Below are 22,349 nucleotides of genomic sequence, written 5' to 3'. Positions count from 1 at the left end.
GAAAACTGCGTCGTCCGAGAAACGAAAAACGACTCCCGTCCGAACGCTCTCTCGTCACTCGCGCGCGCGCGCCGCCGTCATGACGTCGTCGTCGCGGCGAGCCGCCGCGCGCGCGCTCCTCCTCCTCCTCCTCCTCCTCCTCTCTCTCCTCGGCGTCGTCGCCGCGTCGCCGCCGACTCTGCTCGACGTCGACGGCGACGGGCCGCCGATGCAAATGCCGATGCCCGACGAGACGGTCCGCGCGGTGTTGTTGACGTCCGAGGCTGAGATCGGAGACCCGAAACAGCTCGACGCGCTCGCGATGTCGTTCCGAGCGACGCACGACCCGCGCGAGCACGCGCTCGTGCTCGCGTCCACGGCGAAGACGCCCGCGGCGCAGAAGTCGTGGAGGGCGTGGGCGGAGCGACGCGGCGCCGTCGTGTGGTTCTTCGCGCCCGAGGCGCGAACCGAGATCGTGGTCGCTCGGTTTTACGCGTACCTCGCCTACGTCAGAGCGCTCCGCGCGTCGCGTCCGAGCGTGAACCGCGTCGCGATGATGGACGCCACGGACGTCATCTTCAACGCGCCGTTCATGCGCGCAATTCCGCTCGACGCGATCGCGCTCGTGGAGGAGCCCGCGACGTTGAAGATCGGCGCGTGCGAGTGGCACGAGAGATGGATCCGAGGTTGCGCCGCGTACGGAGAACGCGTGTTCGCGCGCGTCGCGAACGAATCGCGCGTGTGCGCGGGGACGATCGCGGGCGGGATCGCCGCGACGGAGACGTTCTTGACCGCGTTCACGAACGAGCTGACGCGGACGAAGTACTGCAACGACCAAGGGGTGTTGAACGTGATGACGCACACCGGAGGGTTCAGGCGCGCGCGCGGTTATGGGGGGGGGACGACGCAGACGACGTGGACGCACGAGGACGGGCTGGTGATGTCGCTGAACACGGGATCGCGCGCGGACGCGTCGAGGCTGCCGGACGCCGCGGTCGTGCACTTTGGGGACTCGCCGGAGCCGTGGAAGCGGGCGTACATCGAGAACGCGTTGAGGCGGATCGAGAAGGAAGGGGGGACGTTCGGCGGCGGCGGCGGCGGCGGCGGCGGCGGCGGACGGGTTGGGGGGGGGAAGCGCGCGACGCCGAGTCTCGGCGACGACGTCGCCGTCGAGCGCGGCGACGGAAGCGGAGCGGGGCGGAAAACCGCTCCCACGAACGCGGAGGTCGAGGCGGAGATGGTATGGCTGCGCGGCGTGAAGCCGTTTCGATACGAGGAGGAAGCCGCCGCGTCCGCCGCGGAGGCCGACGCCGACGACGAGACGACGACCGAGACGCCGCCTCCCGTCGACGGCGGCGCGCGTTCCACGGGATATTTCCTCGTCGCGCTCGGCACGCAGTTCGTGAACGAAGCCGCGAGGTTCGTCCGCGCTTTGCGAGCGTCCGACTCGTCGTCGCCGCGATACCCGGTCGCCGTCCTGATTCTCCCCTCGGACGTCGCGCGCGTCGACGACGTCAACGCGAAGGAGGCCCTGTTCGACGACGTCGTGACGTACGACGAGGCCAAACACGCCGCCGACGGCCTGCGACAGCTCGCGCGGACGAACCACGAGCGGTATAACATCCTCCCGCGGCTGCGGCTCTGGGAGTACGTTCCCTACGACGAGTATCTCGTGGTGGACGCGGACGTCTTGTGCTCCGCGCCGATGGGCGACGTCTGGGCGTACCACCGCGCGAAGAAGCAGCCCGTGGGCGCGAGCGGGCTGGAGACCGACTGCGCGTGGCACTTCGGGCACGTGTGCGAGATTAGCAGGGAAAAGATGCCAGGGATGCGACCGGGGGCGCAGCTGCCGCACGTGCACGCGGGGGCGGTGTACGTAGACGCGTCGATCGACCCCGCGGGGTTCGACGCGTTTAAAACGCACGCGATGGATGCGTTTAAGCGGTACGACGAGTTCGGGTTCAAATCTCTGCATCGCGACGGCGGGAAGGTTCTGGAGATTTGTCTCTCGTACGCGTTCTGGAAGGGCGGGTACGCGCCGTTGGACTTCTACGACGCGCCGGTGATCAACTTCAACGTGCGCGCGAACGAAAAGTTGCCGTCGAGCGCGCAGCGGATCGGCGGGCGTCCGGACGGGCGCTCGACGAGCGGGAAGACGTACCCGCTGACGCACTACTTCGTCAAGGCGGGGTTCGAGAAGGACTACCAGAGTCACTACGAGGCGTTGGTGACGGGGAAGAAGGATATCATGCGGACGCGGGTCTCCGCGTGAATCGATGAGTGACGAATTTATAAATCGTCACTCCTAGGGCTAGGTCGTCGTCGTCTAGAGCAGCGCGACGCGGCGTCGTCGGTCGCACGTCGCGGTGGTGAGTTATAGTTATGGTACACTTGAATGAATGTCGTTCCGTTCCGACGCGATCACGCCGCCTCCGTCGTCGCCGCGGTGCCTCCCACGAGGGACACGAACCCGCTGTTGACTTCTTCGTACAGGGAGATGACGCTCGCGATGTTGCCCGAGAGCTCTTTGATGAGGTCGGCGTTCTTCTCGAGGCCGTCCGGGTAGCGGCCGTAGTGGTTGTGGTTGATCTCGTTGATCAGCGTGTTGTTCCGGTCGAGCAAGCCCTGCGAGTGAGGTGAGGTTTACGCGCGGGGTGAAGACGGCGGGGCGCGTCAGAGACGAGGGAACGAATGAATGCTTTTTCCGCGTTGGTGGGATATTTTTTGAAGAAAAACAACAACGAACGTCGCGGGATCTCACCTGCACGACCTTGAACTTCTCCGACCCCGGCCAGAGGTTCGCGGGGAGCTGCGCGAGGAGCTCGTTCGCCTCGCTCAACCCCGCGGCGGTGATCGCGGGATGTTCGTTTCCCATGGTGCGCGCGGTCGTGTCGTCGAGCGCCGCGGCGAATGGCGAAAAAGGTCCTCCGGAGGGCGCTTTTCGTCATCTCGAACGGAAATTGTGGCCCGGTCCGGTCCAGTCGATGACGCGAGCGCGAGAGCGCGACGTCATCGTCGCCGCGCGCGCACATCACCATGAGCGGCCCCACGCGTCGCGCCGCGTCGCTCGTCGCACGGGCGTACCTCGCCTCCCCGACCGCGGTCACGACGACCGCGGCGGGGACGTGGCGGTCTCACGTCGTTCCGCTCGCCGCGCGCGCGAGAGAGAGCACCGCGTTCGGAGGCGCGTCCACCGCGTCGCGGTCGTCGATTCGAGTCGACTCGATTCGATCGATCGATCGATCGCGCCTCCCACGAGTTCTGTTACCACACTGGTTCCCATACGACCGCGTTCGCGTGGTGAACGCCGTTCCTTAAGGACTTTTGCCTCCCGCCTCGCCAACGCGTCGTCGATCAACGCCTCGCTGACCTCCCACAACGCCTCCGCCAACGCGTCGTCGCGCGCCTCACCCTCCCCCTCCGCGTCGCTCCCGACGCACGCGCGCACACGAAACGACGACTGACGCGCCGTTCGCGCTCTCTCGTTCGCAGGCTTCCGCGGGTTCGCGCGCGACTCCGACGACGACTTCAAGCCGGTGCGTCGCGCGTTCGCTCGTCCCCGCCGTCTCGTCTCGCGCGAAACCCTCCGAGAGAAGCACGAGTCTAACGTCTGACTCGCGTCCGTCGTCCGTCCACCCTGATCTTCCCCCTCGCAGCAAACGCACGTCACCGGGGACGACGCGATCCAGGCCGCGATCGCGACGGACGTCAAGGAGAACAAGGTGCTCCTGTACATGAAGGGCACCCCCGCCGCGCCGCGGTGCGGGTTCAGCAACATGGCGGTGCAGATCCTAAACTTTCACGGCGCGTCCTTCGCGTCCAGGGACGTGCTGTCCTCGGAGGAGTTACGCGCGGGGATCAAGACGTTCACGTCGTGGCCCACGGTGCCGCAGGTGTTCATCGACGGCGAGTTCATCGGCGGGTGCGACATCTTGCGGCAGATGCACGACGACGGGAGCCTCGCGAAGGAGCTCGAGAAGGTGAAGTGATGATTCGGGGACGGGGACGGGGACGGCCCCGACGACGACGCGGGCGGGGACGGAGCGCGCGCGCGAAGCGTTTAGGACACTCATAAGTTACGTTATGACAACCAACGCGCGCTGTAGAGAACTATGAAGGCATCGCGGCGCCGAAAAGTCGACGCGGCGTCTCCGTCAGTTCCAATCCTTCGCGATGCTCTCCTGCCGCCGGTCCTCCGCCGCGCTCCATCCTCGCTGCGATTCACTCCTGTTCGATTGCGCCTCGCGCAGCTTCGCCGCGGCCTTCGGGTTCCTGATCCCTCGCATCTCGTTCTCCGCGTTCCGCTTCGACGCGGCCGCGAGCATCTGCTCTCGTCGCGCCTCGTACGCCCCGGGCGGCTCCTTCGCCTGTTTCGAGCCGCAGCATCCCATCGCGCCGACGCGTCGCCCCGCTGCGCGCGTGCCCCCTCCTTTCCGACGTCAGTCGGCGCGGCGGGCGGGCGGCGATCCCGTCGCTCGCGCCGCGGCGCGCGTCGCGAAGGACGCGTTCCGAAGCTCGAGTCGCGGAGACGGCACCCTCGGGAGGACGATACGACGCCCGCGAAGGTGCTGCTCGCCCGCGCGCGCGACGCCGAGAGTGACGACGACGACGACGATGGACGCGGGAATATGATATCTGCGGGCGGCCGCGGTCGAGAGCGGGCTCGTCGTCAGACTGGCGCGTTTTCGTCCATCGGGGAAGAGGCGTCCGCGAAGGCGCGACGGATAAAACAGCAGTAGCATACTTATTAAAAGCAGTAACGAATCGCTGATGTACACAGTCAAACAAACACGATCATACAATCGATCTCCTTCTTACAGACCGCCGTCCGGGGGCGCGCGAGGAGTGAGCGAGCCTCGCGCCTCGCGCGACCCCGTCCCGGCGCAAATCACATTTTTGTCGTTTACAGTCGCTCGCGCCCGGGCGGCGGGACGTCGAGAGTGACGCCGCCGCCGCCGCCGCGAGCGCGGACGATTTCGTCTTCCTTCTTCTCGGTGGTAGCAGCTCAGTCGGTGGAACCATTATCGTCCTAATTCTTCTTGCTCTCCAGCAGCAACCGCAAGATGCGCTTCCCGAACGGGGAGTTCTTGATGAGCGGCAAGTGCGGGCGAATGCGCTCCACGAGCTCCGCGTGGAGGGATCCCTTCGTCACCGTCAACGTGCTCTGAACGACGTAGTTCCCGTACGGGTCCATCAAGAGTCGATCCAGCAGCGGTGAGGACATGATCTCCCTCACGACGACGTTGCGGTGCTCCTCGAGCTCTTGCCCCGCGAGCTTGAGGCACTTCTCGACGACGTTGGAGGAAAACTTTTGCATCGAGAGCTCGGCGTACGCGCCGCCGAGGCGCACCATAACCTCGGCGTTCGCCCACGGCAACCCCAGGTCGAGGATGTACTGCACGACGTAGTTCCCGAACGGATCTTGGGATAACACCAGCGCCTGCGCGGCGATCTCGTTGACGAGCGCGCGACGCTGCGAGTCCGCGGCGTGATCGACGCACCGCTGCAACACGCAACACCCGTGCCGGTGCGTCGCGATCTCGACGCTGCACGCCTTCGCGGCGTCGTACACAAACTGGTTATCCTCCGCCTCGAGCCGCTGGAGACACCGCTGTATGACGTGGTTCCCGTTCAAGTCCTTGATCAGGGTCACGACGCCGGGTTTGAGCGCCTCCGTCGCGAGTCGGATGTGCTCCGGCGTTCGAAGCGTCTCGACGAGTTTTTGCACCGCTCGCGTGCCGTGCGTGTTCAACGCGACGGACACGAGCTCGGGGACGCCGTCGCCCTCGCCGTCGTACGACCCCGAGGAAGTCTTATTCGCCGCGGGCTTCGGCGGCAGTTTCTTCTCCGCGGCGGCGGGCTTCTCCGGCGAGCCCGCGGGTTCATCCGCCGCGTCGTCGCCGTCGCCGTCGCCGTCGCCGTCGCCGTCCGTCTTCTTTTCCCCGGCTGCCTCCGCGGCGTCCGCGGCGGCGTCGTCCTCCTCGGGCTCCGAGTCCTCCGCGCCGCGAATCTTCGAGACGGCTTTTAAGATCCCCGTCCGCTGCTCGTCGTTGCAGCACTCCAGAAGCTTCTGCACGAGGTAATTACCGAACGGGTCCATCATGAGGTCGACAACCTCCGCGATGATCTCGTCGTAGCACTTGTTCACCGCGTCTTCGCCCTCGTCGTCGAATTTCCGCTGAAGAAACCGGCACCCGTGCTGGTCCCTCGCGAGGACGCCAATCTGCCCCAGGCACTCGTCCACGGACCCGAACCGCGCGTCCATGTCCGCGATCTCCTGCGCGGTGTCTTGCCCGCCCAACCCGTTGAACGACGCCGTCCGCGGGATCGACGACGACGACCCCGACCCCCCGTTCAAGCCGTGCAGAGAGTCTCTCGAGCCGTGCGCGCCGCCCTTGCCGAGCCCGCCCCTCGCGCCCCCCTCGCGCCCCCCGCGCCTGCCTCCCATGCCTCCCATCCCGCCGGCGGCGCCGCGGTTCCCCGCGCCGCCAAATCCGCCGCCGCCGGCGTTCGCGTCCATCCCCGCGAGCTGCGCGGACAGCAGCGGGTTTAAACCGTTCACGCCGTTCAACCCGGGGTTGGACATGTTCATCGCCGCGGCGACGGCGGCGAGGTTTTGCATCCCTCCGCCGCCGGCTTGCGCTTGCAACCGAAGCAACTGCTGAAGCTGCTGCTGCTGCGCGTAAAACGCGGCCGCGTACGCCGCTTGGTACACCTCCGCCATGTTCTGCTGCCCGCCGCCGCCGCCGTCGCCGCCCATCCCGCCCCCGGCCAGGCCCTGCGACATCATCGCCTGCTGCGCGTTGACCCCCATCGCGCCCGCCATCCCCGGGGGGACCTGGTTCATGTTCATGTTCATGTTCATGTTCGGAATGTTCGGACCGCCCATGCCGTTCATCGCCGCCATCTGGTCCATCCTAGGCATCCCGGGCGGCATCCCACCGCCGCCGACGCCGTACGCGCCGGCGGCGCCTTGTTGTTGCTGCATCATCATCTGTTGCATCAACTGCTGCTGCATCATCTGCTGCTGCTGCTGCTGCTGCTGATGCTGATGCTGCTGATGTTGCGAGCCGCCTCCGTAGTTCCCCCCCCCGTGTTGCGAACCACCGTAGACGTTCGCCGCGTTCTGCGCGCCGCCGCCGTACCCAACTCCGCCGGACTGCTGCCCGTACCCGCCGTAGGAAGGCTCGCCGCCGTACACGCCGCCGTACGCGCCGCCGCCGCCGCCGCCGCCGCCGCCGCCCCCCGCGTTCGCGTTCGCGTTCGCGTTCGCGTTCAAGCCGCCGCTCGACTGCGACTGCGACTGCGACTGCGACTGCGTCACGTTCGCGCCGGGGCCCGGGCCGCCCGTCATCGAGTTCGGCGTTCCGCTGTTCGCGCGATCGACCGGGTCGATGAACGCGCCGCCGCCGCGAGGGAGCAGCGGCGCGGTGGACGACCGCGCCGGCAGATTCCTCTCCGACATGCCGAGGTGAGAAAAGGCCGACGCCAGCGGATCCCCGTTCGAAGACGTCGCGTTCAGACCGCCGCCGAGCCCGCCGCCGCCGTTTAGGTTTCCTCCTGTGCCGTACAGCGCGTTCAGGTTGCCGCTGCTCGCGGAGTGCACGGGCTGGGGCTGGAGGAGACCTCCGCCGCCGGCGCCGCCGCCGCCGCCGAACCCGTAACCGTATCCCCCGCCGCCGCCGCCGCCGCCTTGGTTGTTGTTCTGTTTGGTTAACGCGCGCGGTCGAAGGGGAACGGTGAGTGACGGTGAGCGACGGTGGACGCGAGACGACGACGAAGGTCGCGGTGAAAGAAGTCCGGGACGAAGGAGAAGACGGGAGCGGGAGCGCGTCGGCGTCGTAGAATCTCTCCTCGGGTCGAGACGACGACAAAACGGCGCGCGGCGCTCGCGGCCGGATGTCGCGCCCGAGCGCCGCGTCGAGCGATCACGCGGGCCGCGAGACGCACCAGGTCGATGGCGGACAAGGAACGCTGCATGTTATCCACGCCATGCAGCGCCGGCGCCGCGGACGCGCTCCGTGGGTGCTCGTCCGCGTCGTGCAGGAGGCGCGAGAACGAGCTCTCGTAGTCCCTGCGGGAGGAGGAAAAAGCGAAAGCGCGCGGGTCAGATTGCGCGCGGAAGGGCGGGGACGTCGAGCGACGCGAGGGCGAGCTCGAGACGTGCTCGCGCGGGCGAGACCCCTCGGACGTTCCCGAGAGCGTCGCGCGAGGTCCGAGGCGCGGACGGGGCGTGTGCGCGCGTCGCGCGCGCGTCGCCCGTCCGCCGCCATCCCCCGCGGAAAAACCTCTCGCGCGAGGGCTGGGCGGAAAACAGCGACGCGACGGGTCGACCGGGAATCGCGCGTCGCGCACCTCCACGACGGCGAAGACGACAGCCCCGAGGCGTCCGCGTTCGCGCCATCTATCTTCCTCGCGCCGAACATCGTTCCCGTGCTCGTCGCGAGCTCCTCGCCGCGCCCGCAGCGCGCGCGCACGTCTCGAATGCGCCCGAGTCTCTCTCCGGTCTCGGTCGCGCGCGTTTTATCGGTCCGATCGACGACGGCCGCTGAGACCTCCGCTTGAGCCGCCACGAGTTCGGACAGCTCGAGAGATCGCGACCGATCGAGCGCGGTCGCCGACCGCGGCCTCTACGTTTCGGAGAATTATCGCTCGTAGTCTGGTCACAGCGGTCGACGCGCGGCGCGCACGCGGACGGACGCGCGCGCACGTCAACCGAGGAGGACGCGCGCGCGACCGCGACTGCGCGCGCGATGACGGAGTCGTCCGCGCCGTCGCCCGTCGCCGCGGTCGGCGAGGAGGCTGCCGCGTTCGGGTCGCCCACGGAGAAGGCACCCGACGCGGCCGATTCGTTCGAGCCGCGCGCGGTCGCCGCGCGGCCGCCGCCGCCGCCCGCGACGACGGCGAAGAACCTTCCGGTGAGAGCGCTGAAGTTCCCGCCGTCGCCGATCAAGACTTCGGTCAGCGCCGCGGACGCGCCGACCCCGCGCGGAGGGACCGAGACCGACGCGACGACGACGCGCGCGACGCAGGGTGCGGCGACGGGCGCAGCATCGCGCCCGTCGTCGTCGTCGAATCCGACGCGCGGCGGCGGCGGCGGGACGTCCTCCTCCTCGCGCGCGCGCCTGTCCGTCTGGGACTACTGCTGCGCCGAGCTCGGCCTGCGCGTGGGCGCGCGAGAAGACGACCCGGACATGGCCATCGCGCGCGAACGCGTCTTCGACATCATCTGGTACGTCCCGCTCGAGTTCGAGCGCCTGTCGCTGTACGGCGGTCTCCTGTGCGCGGACGCGACGCTCGGCGTGGTGACGTCGTTGCCCGTGCGGGTGGCGTGCCAGACGTGCCGGCTGATCATGACTCCCGCGGTGGAGACCGCGAAGCTGTTATCGCCGTTGTCGACGGCGGCGCTGCGGAGCCCGAGGGCGTGGAGAGGAGGAGGAGGAGGAGACAAGGGCGGAGACAAGGGCGGTCCCGGGGCGGACGCGTCGTCGTCGCGGCAGCGGTCGCTCGGCGATAACGGCGACGGTGGGCCGACGTCGAAGCGAAGGAACTGGGGGTTCCACCCGTTCGCGCGCGAGCACCTGGGCGACTCTCTGTGGCTCATGCTCTTGCTCGCCGCCGTCGCGGCGAACAACGCCGTGGACGTCTCCGTCGTGTACCACTGGATCCGAGGCCAGGACGTCATCAAGCTCTACATGGCGTGCAGCGTCCTGGAGTGCTTCGACAAGCTGTGCTGCGCGTTTAACTGCCACGTCCTCGACGCGCTGCAGAACAGCACGTACGTCGTCGTGAGCGTCGCGGCGTCGAGCGCGTCCATGACGGACTTGGTCCACGCCGTGATACAGCTCTCCGTGGACGTCGTCCTCGCGTTGTCGGCCACGGTGTCGCACACGATGATCATGTTGCTCCACGCGGTGACGTTATCCGTCGCGATCAACTCGCACACGAACGCAATGCTGCTGGTGCTCATCTCGAACAATTTCGGCGAGATCAAAGGACACGTGTTCAAGCGGATGGACCCGGATAAGCTGTTCAGCGTCGCGAGGATGGACATCGTGGAGAGGGTGCACCTGGGCGTGTGTCTGCTCTTCGTCGTCGCGCAGCGGATCACCGCCGCCGGGTCGGTCGCGGGGGGGCTCACGCGGAAGATGCTGAAAGACAGCGCGATGGTGATGGGGTCGGAGGTGTTCGTGGACATCTTCAAGCACGCTTTCATGTCTAAGTTTAACGGGTTACGACCGAGGGTGTACAGAGGGTTCAGCCGGCAGCTCTGCAGGGAGCACGTCAAGCTCGCGCAGTCGTACAAGATTCACCGCGTCGTCGGGTTCGTCCCTCTCGCGCCCGCGGCGGTGCTCATCAAGGTGCTGCCGGATCTGTACCGGACGCTGATGCCGTCGCACGAGCTCGGCGGGCTTTTCAGCGGCGAGGACGTCGACGGCGACGGCGTCGGCGAGCGGTGGTACGACTGGGGCGGGTGGCAGAGTTTACGCGTGGAACTGGGATGGGTCGGATGGATGGGCGTGGAGTACGTGCACCTCGGCGAGGTGGCCGCGTTCGCGCTCGTGTTCGCCGCGCTCGTGGCGTTCAAACTCGTCTTCGGCGTGTGCTTGCACTGGTTCGGGGGGTTCATGCTGGATAATCTTCCGTACGATCGACCGAGCGGGAAGGACAAGGACAAGGAGAAAACGGCGAAGGACGGCGGCGCGCCGCCGGCGTCGCCGAAGAGTCCGCCGAAGCACCGACTGTGGGCGATGTAGGATCGAATCGATCGCGGTGAAAGTAATAGTCGCGTCGATCGCCGTCGTTCGTTCGTTCGTTCGTTCGTTTTACATCGCTCGCGCGCTAGGGAGTGGACCCGCCGCCCGCGCTCCCGCCCGCGCCGCCGCCCGCGCCGCTCGGACTTCCCTCCGCGGCGACGCTCGCCGCCATGGACGTCCACTCCTCCGGGGACGCCCCGAGCTCCTCCGCGGCGGCTTTCCACACCTGGCTCGCTCTTTCCGCGTTCAGGACTTGCACGCGCGCGAACGCGAGCCACATGTTCTTGAACGTATCCGTCCGGGCCGTTTCTAGACGTTTAAACTCCTCCGCGTGCCGCTCTTTGATGTTCTCGTACTCCGCCTTGACCCCAACGGAGGCGCTTCGCAACGCTTCGAGCTCGTACCTCAAGTGCGCGGCTTTGCTCGTCTTCGCGACGTCGAGCTCCAGCTTCGAGAGCTTCGCGCTCTTGGCCTCGATGTCCGAGAGCATCGTCTGAAGCGTCAAGAGCGTCTCCGCGCGGTCGCCGGTGGCCTTTCGAACCGCGGGCATCATCCCCAGATAGTCGTGCATCGGATCCAACGCGTGCGCGAGCTGCGTCGTCGCCGCGCGCGTCAACCGCGACACCCGTACGGTCGCGTTCCCAATCTTTCGCGCCATCAACCCCGTCTCTAACCCGCGCTCGCCCGCGACAACGCCCTCGCCGAGCTTGTGTGCCTCCGTCTCCTCGACTTTCGCGAGCTTCATGCACTCCAAGCCGAGCTCTCCGAGCGCGTCGCCGTACTTTTCCTCTTGCATCAGCACCCGCTCAGCCTTCTGCGACGCGATCGAGAGCTCTTGCTCGAGACGCGCGACGCGGTCCCTCTCCGCGATGAAGTCGAGATCTTCCTCCGTGACCTTTGGCTTGTGCGTCTCGATGCCGAACGTCGCGCCGACGCTCGCGACCGCGCTGGATTGCACGACGGTCTGTCGGAGTTCTTTGAAGAAGCGGCCGATCTTGCGTCCGCCGCCGCCGCTCCCGGAGGGCGCGCCCGCCGGATGCATAACGTGCGGGTGGTTGGCGTTATTTTCTATCCCCCCTCCCATCATCGCCATCGTGCCGCTCGCGCTGGGCGACCCCGGCCCGCCGCTCAGGACGACGTCCGCGGCGGACGGATTCGTCTTAAACCCCGTCCACGTCGGGTTCACCTCGAGGTCGTGCGCGGTGAGAAAAAGCCGCAGCTCGCTCGCGTGCCTCAACGTCGGATGCGAGCACAGCTTCGCGAGGTACGACTGCAGCTGCGTCATCCTGTCGTTGACGAACTTCTCCTCCGTGCTGTTCACGAGCGTCTTCTCCGGCCGCGGCGGGACGAAAAAACCCCGGTGCGACTCCGCGAGTCGATCCGCGAGGCCGACGAAATCGCGGAATCGCCGCCACGTCACGACGTCCTTCGAGGCGTACGACGGCAAGTCCGTGCGCACGTGCACCTTGTACATCACGACTCTCTTCCCCATGCCGCCGCCGCCGCTGGTTTTGGGGTCCGACACGGTCACGTCGAGCACGCCCTCCACGGAGGACGTGTACGCGCGCGGCGTTCGAACCGCGAGCGGCCGCGTCGGCGCGACGTCGGCGCCGCCGAAACGCGCTGCGCCTGGCGCGAACGGATCCGCGTTCATGGATCCGCCGTCGCTCGACCCGCCCGCCGACCCGCCGCCGTACCCGCCGTACGTCGTGTGCGCCATCGCGTTCGACGCGCCGCGCGCCGTCGCCGCGGCGGCTGGAAATATCTCCGACGCGGCCCCGCGGCCGCCCGTCGTCGAGGACGCGAACGGCGCGGCGGAGTACATCATGCTGTCCGCGTAACTCGGCGGAGGCGCGAGGAGGTCGCCGTAAGAGACGCCCATCGCGGGGACGTTCGTCGCCGCGCTCGAGTCCGCCGTCGCGTTCGCGGAGGGCGCGGGCGCGGGCGGCGTCAGCGGGCCCATGTCTCGCGCGGCCGCGGACGACGACGACGACGACGACGTGAGAGGATTCGTCGCGTTCGTCGAGTGAGACGCGCTCGGATCGGACGTCGCCGGATCGATCGACGGCGGCGCGACCGCCGCCGGCGGGTCGTCCGCGATGTTCACGTCGTGAAGCGTCGTCGCGAGCGGCTCCGTCGCGTCGGACGCGCGCGCGAACGGGTTATCCCCGCCGAAGCTCTCGACGAGCCGCGCGCCCGCGGCGCCTCCGCCGAAGTCACGCCCAGCCTCGGACGCGAGCGGACCGTCCCCGAACGGGTTCTCGTCGTTCATGACGCGCGCGGGCGGCGGCGGGGGGGGAGCGTATCCGCGCGAGTCGTGAGGAGGGAGAGAGGACGATCGCGCGGGCGGGGGGTCGACGACGACGACGCGTGCCGAGGCGTCGACGCGCGCGTCGATCGATGGAGACGAGATCCAAAGCGGACCGGCGAAGCGACGGGTGCTTGAGAAATTCTCTTTCCTGAGGTGCGTTCTATACAAAAGTTTTTCACCCATCGCCCGGTTTCAACATTTGATCGCGTCCCCTATCAACTGACCGGTGAACTGTTTTTGTATGGAACGGCCCTGACAGGACGAGCAGCAGTGCAGGTGGACGTTTTCGCGCGTCAGTCGCGTCGCCGCCGTTCCTTCTCCTCTCGCGTCTGTCTTAATTAAATGAATAAATACGCGACGGACATAGCGCCCGCCGCGTCCCCTCCCTCCTCTCCTCGCCCACCGACGCGCGCGCGTCTCCTCGCTCGCCTCACCGCGACGTCGGCACGCGCGCGCCGCCCCCCACCTTGGCGTGGATGTTGTTCCTCCACCCGCCGTCGCCAGCGGCGGCACCCGGTCCGGGTCCGTCGACGGCGGCGGCGGCGGCCTCCCGCCTCGCCAACGCGTCGTCGATCAACGCCTCGCTGACCTCCCACAACGCCTCCGCCAACGCGTCGTCGCGCGCCTCCTCGCTCGGCGCTTTCACGCCAAACTCCGGCGCGATCAGTCCGCGCGCGAACCCTCCGAGCCACGGGTGCGCGTCCTCCGGCTTGGAGAAGGACGGCGGCCCGCAAAAGTACGCCCCGGGGCCGGCGGCGGCGACGGCGTCGCTGAGCGCCATGTGCGCGGTGAACGCGCCGGCGGTGCGCAACGACGTCGCGAGCGGCGGGTAGTTGAACGCCGTCTTCAATAACGTCTGCACGAAGGACGTTTGGAACCGGAACAGGGACGACGTCGGGACGAACCCCGGGGAGAACGCGCACGCGGTCGCGCCGATCGGTTCCAGACGCTTCGAGAGCGCGCGCGCGAAGAGGACGCCGCACAGCTTGCTGTCCTTGTACGCCTTGTTCCCGTCGAAGTCGCCGCCGTCGACCATGCTGAACGCGCGCTCGCCCGGGGCGTGGCGTCTCAGGGTCGTTCCATACAAAGCGATGGCGGGGTGGAGTTCAAAGGCGTCAGGTGGAGTTCAAAGGCGTCGCGGGCGGGGATTGAACGCGAGGGATGGGCGGAGAGACGCGCCGGGCAAAGACCTTAAGGATCGGCGTTCACCACGCGAACGGGGTCGTATGGGGACCAGTGTGAGAAGAACGCACCTCAAGCCGGTCAAGTCGCCGAGCGTCGGCGGCGCGCCGTTCTTGCCGTCGGGGGAGGACTTATCGTGCACGCACCCACTGGTGACGACCACCCTAGAGCCTTCCCGGAGCGCGCCGCGAAGTTCTCGCACGAGCGCGAAGTGCCCGAGGTGGTTCACGCCGATCGTCTCCTCGAATCCATCCTTCGTCCGTCGCGTCGGTTTGCCCGTCTTGGAGACGGCGTTGCCCGCGCGGTCCGGCGCGACGCCGGCGTTGCAGACGATGACGTCCACGACGGGGTGCGAGTTTAGGATCTCCGCGGACGCGCGCGCGATCGAGCGCACGTCGCCGAGGTCGACGACGACGGGGACGGCGCGGCCGAAGCGCGGGCGCGTCGCGAGCGGAGGCGCCTCTTCGGGCGCTCTTCTGTCGCGGACGGCGTCGCCGTCGACGCGCGAGGCGTCGCCTCGCGCGTCTCTCGCGATCTCCTCGCACGCGGCCGTCGCTTTCTCGCGCGATCGCGCGGCGACGAGCACGGTCGCGCCCGCGGCGTACAGCTGCTTGCACGCCTCCTTCCCGATCCCGCTGTTCGCGCCCGTGACGACGATCACTTTTCCGCGCGCGGCGTCTTCCTCGATCGGGTCTAATCCTCGAACGGATCGATCGACCGCTCGCGACGCGCGCGCGGTGACGACCGCTCGCGACGCGCGCGCGCGCCTGGAACGGCGCGCGCGGTCGCTTCGAGCGCCGATGCACGCCGGGGATGCGATAGCGGACGCCATGCTTCTCCGCGCGTCGCCTCTGCGCGGGCGGCGGCGACGTTAACAATCTTATCGCGTCGAAGAAAGAACCTCAAAAAGCGCATCGCGACTTCGCAGATTCGCGTTTTCCGATTTTCGCATTTCCGTTAGGGTAGAAGTTGGGCCTTTATACCAGGTTACGTATTGCGACCAGTCTGGCGCGTCGGAATCCACGTGCACCGCTCACCGATCTGACCGATCTGACCGATGCCGCGGGGCGCGTTTGTGCCCCTCGGTTCGTCCGACCGCGCGGCCATTCGTCGACGCGTCCTCGCGGACGGCGCGTCGTTGGTCTCCCGTCGTCGCGCGGCGCGGCGATCTCGAGATGCACGCGCGGCACGTCCAGCACGCGGGGGGCATCGGGCATCATGAGATGTCGCAGAGGATGCCGAGGCACTCCTCGGGCGGCGGCGTGTCCGTCGGCGGGACGATGACCGAGCTCATGACGCCGATGCCGCCGTCGCCGAGGAACCGATCGCCGCCGCCGGAACTCAGAGGCAGAGAGCGCGGGGGGACGCTGAGCGGGAAAGGGAAGCAGAGGCGACGCCTTCGGAAGCGGTACCCCACGCTCGCGATCCTCGCGACGCTCATGGTGCTGTGGACATTCTCCACCGCGATTTATCACGTCGTGATGGGGTTCCAGAAGGTGTACATCCGGTCCATGTTCTTCAGCATCGAGAGGCCGCACTACTGCCCCCCGAGCACGCCGGCGCCGCAGGACATCGCGGACGACGATCCCATAGAAGGGTTGCCCCCCGCGGACATGAAAGACCTCCCGTCGCCGATCCCGTCGGGGAAACCCAAGGTTGGCATCGTCTCGCTGTGCGATCACAACGTCGACGCGATCTGCTCCGCGTCCGTCGCGAACAAGCAGGCGTACGCGGACCATCACGGGTACGACGTCATCGTGGACGGCGACCTCATCGACGAGTCGCGGCCGACGAGCTGGAGTAAGCTTCTCGTCATGCGGAAGTACCTCCCGTATTACGACTTTTTGTTTTACGTGGACGTGGACACGGTGATCACGAACGTGGACGTGAAGCTCGAGGACGTCGTGGACTACGGGTACGACCAGATCCTCGCCGCGGATAAGAACGGCTTGAACTGCGGCGTGTGGTTGATACGAAACACGCCGTGGAGTCTGTGGTTCTTGGACGAGATGTGGGCGCAAGAGCAACTCGTGTCGCCGCGGACGTTTGTCCTCTTCAAGTTTGAACAACGCGCAATGCACTTTCTGTATCAGTCGCGGATATGGCGCACGAGCGTGAAAGGCGACGCGTACAAGGGCGCGAACACGATCCGAGCGCGGACGAAGGTGGTGAACAGCTGCGTGTTTAATTCCCTGCCGGCGTGGTACGTGAAGGGGGACTTTTTAGTGCACCTCGCGGGGTTGAAGGGCGTCGCGAAGTGCATGATGTTTCGGCACTACTACGCCACGGCGCAGAGCGAGATCGTGGGGAAGTACGGGCGGCTCAGCGCGGAGGCGGACATGCCGCCGCCGAGTCTAGGTACGTGTTTGTTCGGGAGTATTTAGTCACATTTTGGAAGTAGACGAGAGGGGGCGTCGGATCGACGCGTGTCGATCAGTCGCTGCGCAATCAGAATTCTCATCAGCCGAGAGTATAATGAGGGAGCAGATCTCGCAGCCTCGCCCCACACCTCCCGCACGCGCCCGCACGCCGTCGCTCGCGATGATCGCGTCATCGCGCGCGCCCGCGCCCGCGCGAGCGCCGTGGCGACGTCTTGCGAGACACCCCGCGGTTGGACGGGGACGCCGCGCGAACGTCGTCGCGGCGGCCAAGGCGGCGGACGCGGAGGCGCCGAAGCTTTCGTCGAAGGCTTCCTCGAAGAAGGCCTCCTCCTCCTCCTCCTCCTCCGCGACCGGCACCGCGGTGGGCGCGCCGGCCACGATCTTCGGGCTCCCCCCGCCCACGCCCGCGCAGACCGCGGGCATGTTCGTCGGCGCGTTCGTCCTCGCGAAGGCGCTCTTCCGGACGCGGTCCGCGCTCGGCGGACGACGACGGGGATCCGTCGCCGCGCTCGAGGAGCGCGGCGCCCTGGACGAGAACCGCGACGTGGACGAGGAAAAGTTCTTCAGAGGGATGATGAAGTCCGTTCGAACGGTGGAGATGCCCTCGCTGACGGAGGCGCAGATATCGGCCGCGAGGGAGCGGCGGCGGCGAGCGCGCGTCGAGGAGGACGGCGGTTCGCTGAGGGACGTATCGTTGCCGAAGAATCATCCGTGGGCGACGAGCGACGGCGACGGCGACAGCGCGGAGGAGCGGAAGAAAAAGGCGGACGCGGTGAGGGAGGCGAACCGGCCGAGGACGCGGCAGCGCGGGACGCCGCCGCCGGAGGCGTGACGCGCGCGCGAGCGTCCACCTCTGTGTGGGACGCGCTCTCGCGTGAGACTACGTATAACGATGAGTCGTTCGCGTCTCGACGTCCAATCATCGTCGCTAGAGTTCGACGCGGGGTTCGTCCGCGCGCATGTACTCGCCAACCTCCACGTCCGGCCGCGCGTACCCCCCGTCGTCTAGACTTCCATCGCCGCCGTATGAGTACGCGTCCGCGGCGGCGGCGTCCGCCGCGCCGTCCAGGAACGCGTCGTCGTCCGCGACCGCCGCCGCCGCCGCCGCCGCCGCCGCCGCCGCCGCCGCGCCGTTCCCTTTCCCCTCGCGCTTCGCCCTCGCGCTCGCGCGCTTCCCCTCCTCCACTGCTCTCGCGGCGGCCTCGCTCGCCTCTCTCAATCGCCTCGCCGCGCGTCGCCGAACGTGAAACAACGGATGAAACCGCGCCAACAGCGGCGTCCGCTTCAGCGCAACGTGCGCGCACGCGAGAAGGAAACACGCGAACCCGACCCACAGCACGATCCGCGCTCGGACCGCCTGCCGCTCGATGACGGTGAGCATGCCGCTCCCGCGCTTGAGCGCGCTCCTCTGATCGCCGGCGTACTCGTCCGTCGCGCTCTTCAGCGACGCCCTGGACGTCGCCATCGCGTTAAGCGTCGCCTCGCCCTTGATGAGTTCGTCCGCCATCGTCGCCCTCGCGCGTCGCAACCCCGCGGTCGCCTCGGACGCGAGCGCGAGCGCGGGCGTCTCGTCGCGCGCGCGCGGCGTCTTCTTCTTTCTCGTCGCGGGGTCGTTCTCGCCGAGGAGCGCCGCGCGCGCGTCCGCGTCGTTCGCCACGTCGCAGTCCCTCGCGCGCCCCTCCTTCCCCTCCTCCTCCTCCTCCTCCTCCTCTGGCGCTCTGTTCGCGGCCTCGAGCGTGGCGTCCCTGAGGATGCGACGTATCCCGTCGTGCGACGCGACGCGTTGCTCGAGCGCGTCGAGGACCGCCGCGCGATCCGTCGCCCTGTCCTGCTCCTCCGCGATCCCCTCGAGCTCTCTGAGCTCCCTTCGGAGCTTCGACATCCCGACGCGCGCGAGATGCGCGGGGTCGCGCTTCATCTTTCCTCCGCCCGCGGCGAAGGACGACGACGACGCCGCGCCGCCGCCGCCCGCGACGCGGTCCACCGCGGCGAGGATCCCGCGCTCGAGCTCCTTCATCCTCGCGACCTGCGCGGCCGCGTCGGCGGGGAGGGTACCCCCGGACGCCATCCCGGCCGCGCGCCGGGACGACTGAAAGTTTGCTGTCGTCAACTCTGCTTTGCCCACGCCACGCAGGCAAATGCCGCGCATTCTGCTTCTCGACGCGTCTGAGCGTCGATCGTCGGTCGCGATCACAGAGTTCGTCGTCGCGCGGCCCGATCGCCCGCGAAAGAACACCGCTCACACGATGGCGAATACCGCGGACTCACCCGCCGCGAGAGCGTTGCAGGCGGCCGCCGCCGCCGGCGCTTCGCTCGGTGCGCGATCGTCCCCGCCCCGCCCCGCATCCTTTCCTTTCCTCGCCCTCGCGATCGATCGAACGAATCATCCTGACGATTCATTCGACGCTCCCTCCCCATCGCAGCCTCGGTCGTCGCGCCGAAAGGCCGGGACCTGACCCCGGGCGTGGACGCGACGTACGACATCGAGTCCCGCGTCGAAGGCGAGGAGCAGCCGCAGCTCGAGGTCTCCCCGATCACGGTCTACGCGACCGAGTACGCGGAACGGTGCGCCGTCGTCCGCCTCCTCCTTCCAACTTCGTCGTCGTCTCGTCATCGAGCGATCGATCATTCGTCGCGCGTGATCGCGCGCCCCTCCGGATCCGCGCGCGCGTCCTCCGCGCGCGCCTGTTCCCCGACGCGCCTATTCACCCCCGCGCGTTCGTCGCGTCCACCTCGAACGCGCGCTCATCCGCACTCCATCCCCGCCCCGTCCCCCGCGTTTTCGTCCCCCGCAGGCAATTCTCGCAGATCGCCGTGAACGCTCGATACATCTGCTACGGCCTTCGCGCCGGGCAGGTCCGCGTCCTTCACAAAGACACCGCGTCGCGCGCGCTCCTCCGCGGGCACACCGCGCAGATCGCGGACATGAAGTTCGCGCCGAGCGCGAAGGACGACATCCTCGCGTCGTTCGGCGTCGACGGCTGCCTCTTCGTCAAGCGCGTCGTCGCGGGCGACGGCGGCGACGCCGTCGACGAGAAAGCGCTGCTCCAGATCACCGTCTCGCCGCCGCCCGCGGACGTCTCCTCGCTCGTCCCTCGCGTCGCGTGGCTCTCCAAGTCCGAGCTTGTCGGCGCGATCGGCGACGCGATCTTCGTCGCGACCGTGGACGTCTCCAAGAACGCCGCCGCGAGGGCGCTCACGGTGGATGTCTCTTTGCTCGGCGAACCGTGCGACGGCGTCCACGTCATCGCCGCCGCGACCGGGAAGCCCTCCGTGACGGACCTCTCCGTGTCGCTCTCGGGAGACGGGCGGCTCGCGGTCGGGTACGCGGACGGCACCGTGCGCGTGTGGTCCCCACGATCGGGGGAAACGGACGAGTACAAGCCGTCGCCGTTCTTCGTGGACCAGGCGCGTTCTAGTATCACACTGGTTCCCATACGACCGCGTCGGCGTGGTGGACGCCGATCCTTAAGGACTTTTCCCGGAGCGTCTCTGCGCCCACCGCTCGCGTTCAATCCCCGCCCGCGTTGCCTTTCAACTCCGCTTCTGACGCCTTTCAACTCCACCCCGACGTTCAGACGTTTTCTCCGTGCGACGACGCCGTCGCGTCGGTGAATTGGGTCGGCGCCGGCGCGGTGGTCGTCGGGAGCGCGCAGAACGCGTCCATCGCGCTGTGGACGCTGGGCGACGGCGACATGAACGGCGCGGAGGCGACGCAGACGCTGTCGTTCGCGCCCGAGGACGACGTCTACAACTTCACGTGCGCGGCCTACCCCGCGGCGCGTCTGGTGCTCCTCGCGAACCTTCGGAAGCAATCCGTGTACGCGGTTCACCTCGCGAAGGACGGCGCCGGGTTCGATTACGTCTCCGAGTTTTCCGTCACGATGCCGGTGCTGTCGTTCACGGCGCTCCGCGAGGACGACGACGAGCTGTCGCTGCAGCTGTATTGCATGCAGACGCAGGCGATTCAGCAGTACGCGTTGCATCTCGATCGGTGCCGCCCCGAGGGAAGCGCGGGCGGCGAGGCGGCGGACGAAGCCGAGATCGCCGCCGCCGCGGGCGACAGCGAGAGCGAGAGCGAGAGCGAGGAGGAGAGCGAGGAGGACGAAGCCGGGGACGACGACGCGACGGTCGCGATCCCGGCCGCCGCGGCCGCCGCCGCCGCCGCGAGCGGAGGCGGATCCCCCGGGACGCCGAAGCCGAGCACGCCGACACCCGGGAAGTTGCTCACCCCGGGTGAGCTCATGTCCATGGCCGCGGGGGGAAGCGCGCCGAAGAACGGCGGGAGCGCGTCCCCGGTCGCAGCCGAGCCGGAACCCCCGGTTGCGGCGCTGCCGAAAGCGAAACCGAAGAAGCAGGGAAATGCCCCCCCGCCGCCGCCGCCGGGGGGCGCGAGGCATCCGCCGCCGCCGCCGCCGCCGCACGGGACCCCGCACCCCGGCGACATCGCGGCCGCGATCAACGGCCTCCGCGCGCAGCTCCTCGCGGACGTCGTCGGGCTCGTCAACGCGCAGCGCGAAGACCGCGAAGCCGCGGAGCGCGAGCGTCAGAAGGAGCTCCTCATCGCCGTCTCTGCGGCGATCACGCGCGACCTCCCCGTGCAGATCGAGAAGCTCCTTCGTAAGGAGCTCAAGTCGTTAGCCCCCGCGGTGGCGTCGGAGATCGCGGCGAAGACGAAGCAGGGCGGCGGGAACGGTGCGAGCGAGGCGAAGGCGATCAAAGACGCCGTCGCGCCGGCGTTGCAGCAGGCGATGGAGAACGTCGTCGTCCCCAAGTTTGAACGCGCGTGCGGGGAGATGTTTGAACAAGTGCGGTCCACGTTTGAGCGCGGGATGGACGACATCGCGACGGAGCTGTACACGCAGAAAGAGAACGCGATCGCCGCGGAGGTTGGCCCACTCGTGAGCTCCCTGCGCGCGGCGTCGAACGAAGTGCGATCCGCGGCGGAGATTTTGCTCACCGACGTCCCCGCGGCGGCGGGCGCGTCCTCCGCGCCGCCCGCGTCGGCGCAGCCGACGTCGCTCGCGGACCTCGAGTCGTCCATGGACCCGACGATCGAGCTCGGGAGATTAGTCGACGAGGGGCAGCTCGAGGACGCGTTCACGAAAGCGTTGGGGTTATCCTCCGTCGAGATGGTGACGTGGGTGTGCGGCAAGGTGGAGCCCGCGCGAGAGGCGATCTTCGGGCAGTCCCCGGCGCCGCTGTCGCAGGGCGTCTTGCTGTCGCTCATGCAGCAGCTGTCGTGCGACCTGGACGAAGAGCCGACGCTGAAGCTCGCGTGGATCCGCGACAGCTGCCTCGCGATCGACCCCTCGGACGCCATGCTGTCCGCGCACATGCGACCCATTCTCGAGAGCGTGTTCGGAGGGTTACACGAGGCGAGCCAATCGCCGGCGACGCCCGCCGCGGTGAAGGGCGACTTGAGGTTATGCGTGCACGTCGTGAACTCTTTGCTCACGGCGTGCAGGTGAAGCGAACGAAGGGGTTCGTCGCGACGCGACGTGACGAACGCTCGAGAGGGACTGGAGGCGTTTGATTTAAGAATCGAGTCGGTCTGTGAAATGACAAACGTCTAAAACGTTCACGCGCGCTGACGCGACAGCCCCGCCGCCGCGCCGCGTCTCCTTCTTCTCGTCCTCTCGAGTCCGTCGCCGTCAGTCTTCTTCCACGCAATCGCAACGTCGTCGTCATCTTCATCGTCGTCGTCGACCGTCGTCCCTCCCGGGCTATCGCTACGCT

The 22,349-nt window shown here is 68.0% G+C and overlaps 12 protein-coding genes across 12 annotated transcripts; 6 read left to right on the top strand and 6 right to left on the bottom strand.

Moving 5' to 3' along the window:
• Positions 1-79: 79 nt before the first annotated feature.
• Positions 80-2,251, top strand: MICPUCDRAFT_59975 (uncharacterized protein; the record flags this gene model as incomplete). Its single annotated transcript, XM_003060557.1, has 1 exon — positions 80-2,251. One exon carries the CDS (start codon positions 80-82, stop codon positions 2,249-2,251), a length of 2,172 nt encoding a protein of 723 aa, XP_003060603.1.
• Positions 2,252-2,400: 149 nt separating this feature from the next.
• ELF4 (uncharacterized protein) lies at positions 2,401-2,854 on the bottom strand (the record flags this gene model as incomplete). Its single annotated transcript, XM_003060264.1, has 2 exons — positions 2,401-2,604; positions 2,741-2,854. The coding sequence occupies 2 exons, from the start codon at positions 2,852-2,854 to the stop codon at positions 2,401-2,403; spliced, it is 318 nt and encodes a 105-aa protein (XP_003060310.1).
• Positions 2,855-2,963: 109 nt separating this feature from the next.
• MICPUCDRAFT_59973 (glutaredoxin-like protein) lies at positions 2,964-4,071 on the top strand (the record flags this gene model as incomplete). Its single annotated transcript, XM_003060556.1, has 3 exons — positions 2,964-3,117; positions 3,472-3,515; positions 3,636-4,071. 3 exons carry the CDS (start codon positions 2,964-2,966, stop codon positions 3,966-3,968), a joined length of 531 nt encoding a protein of 176 aa, XP_003060602.1. The 3' UTR covers positions 3,969-4,071.
• A 62-nt stretch (positions 4,072-4,133) lies between these two features.
• Positions 4,134-4,370, bottom strand: MICPUCDRAFT_59972 (uncharacterized protein; the record flags this gene model as incomplete). Its single annotated transcript, XM_003060263.1, has 1 exon — positions 4,134-4,370. One exon carries the CDS (start codon positions 4,368-4,370, stop codon positions 4,134-4,136), a length of 237 nt encoding a protein of 78 aa, XP_003060309.1.
• Positions 4,371-5,008: 638 nt separating this feature from the next.
• Positions 5,009-6,244, bottom strand: MICPUCDRAFT_19397 (uncharacterized protein; the record flags this gene model as incomplete). The annotated part of the gene is made up of 2 exons (XM_003060262.1): positions 5,009-5,764; positions 5,999-6,244. 2 exons carry the CDS (start codon positions 6,242-6,244, stop codon positions 5,009-5,011), a joined length of 1,002 nt encoding a protein of 333 aa, XP_003060308.1.
• Positions 6,245-8,732: 2,488 nt separating this feature from the next.
• MICPUCDRAFT_47855 (uncharacterized protein) lies at positions 8,733-10,736 on the top strand (the record flags this gene model as incomplete). The annotated part of the gene is made up of 1 exon (XM_003060555.1): positions 8,733-10,736. One exon carries the CDS (start codon positions 8,733-8,735, stop codon positions 10,734-10,736), a length of 2,004 nt encoding a protein of 667 aa, XP_003060601.1.
• A 202-nt stretch (positions 10,737-10,938) lies between these two features.
• MICPUCDRAFT_2622 (uncharacterized protein) lies at positions 10,939-12,147 on the bottom strand (the record flags this gene model as incomplete). Its single annotated transcript, XM_003060261.1, has 2 exons — positions 10,939-11,836; positions 11,912-12,147. Coding segments are annotated over 2 exons (1,134 nt in total), but the record flags the coding sequence as incomplete, so codon positions are not given.
• A 1,217-nt stretch (positions 12,148-13,364) lies between these two features.
• On the bottom strand, positions 13,365-15,074 carry MICPUCDRAFT_59968 (uncharacterized protein). Its single transcript, XM_003060260.1, has 2 exons — positions 14,301-15,074; positions 13,365-14,114 (listed from the first exon to the last, which is right to left on the bottom strand). Exons 1-2 carry the CDS (start codon positions 15,059-15,061, stop codon positions 13,478-13,480), a joined length of 1,398 nt encoding a protein of 465 aa, XP_003060306.1. The 5' UTR covers positions 15,062-15,074; the 3' UTR covers positions 13,365-13,477.
• Positions 15,075-15,342: 268 nt separating this feature from the next.
• Positions 15,343-16,675, top strand: MICPUCDRAFT_59967 (uncharacterized protein). The gene has a single exon (XM_003060554.1). The coding sequence runs from the start codon at positions 15,405-15,407 to the stop codon at positions 16,611-16,613; it is 1,209 nt and encodes a 402-aa protein (XP_003060600.1). The 5' UTR covers positions 15,343-15,404; the 3' UTR covers positions 16,614-16,675.
• A 29-nt stretch (positions 16,676-16,704) lies between these two features.
• Positions 16,705-17,442, top strand: MICPUCDRAFT_59966 (uncharacterized protein; the record flags this gene model as incomplete). Its single annotated transcript, XM_003060553.1, has 1 exon — positions 16,705-17,442. The coding sequence occupies one exon, from the start codon at positions 16,705-16,707 to the stop codon at positions 17,440-17,442; it is 738 nt and encodes a 245-aa protein (XP_003060599.1).
• A 62-nt stretch (positions 17,443-17,504) lies between these two features.
• On the bottom strand, positions 17,505-18,759 carry MICPUCDRAFT_68946 (uncharacterized protein; the record flags this gene model as incomplete). Its single annotated transcript, XM_003060259.1, has 1 exon — positions 17,505-18,759. The coding sequence occupies one exon, from the start codon at positions 18,757-18,759 to the stop codon at positions 17,539-17,541; it is 1,221 nt and encodes a 406-aa protein (XP_003060305.1). The 3' UTR covers positions 17,505-17,538.
• A 97-nt stretch (positions 18,760-18,856) lies between these two features.
• On the top strand, positions 18,857-22,192 carry MICPUCDRAFT_59964 (uncharacterized protein; the record flags this gene model as incomplete). The annotated part of the gene is made up of 4 exons (XM_003060552.1): positions 18,857-18,926; positions 19,034-19,175; positions 19,406-20,039; positions 20,189-22,192. The coding sequence occupies 4 exons, from the start codon at positions 18,857-18,859 to the stop codon at positions 22,079-22,081; spliced, it is 2,739 nt and encodes a 912-aa protein (XP_003060598.1). The 3' UTR covers positions 22,082-22,192.
• Between the last annotated feature and the right edge of the window lie 157 nt (positions 22,193-22,349).

This window comes from Micromonas pusilla (assembly GCF_000151265.4).
Source record: "Micromonas pusilla CCMP1545 genomic scaffold MICPUCscaffold_8, whole genome shotgun sequence".
Lineage (NCBI taxonomy): Eukaryota > Viridiplantae > Chlorophyta > Mamiellophyceae > Mamiellales > Mamiellaceae > Micromonas > Micromonas pusilla.
This window is presented reverse-complemented; position numbering and strand designations above follow the sequence as displayed.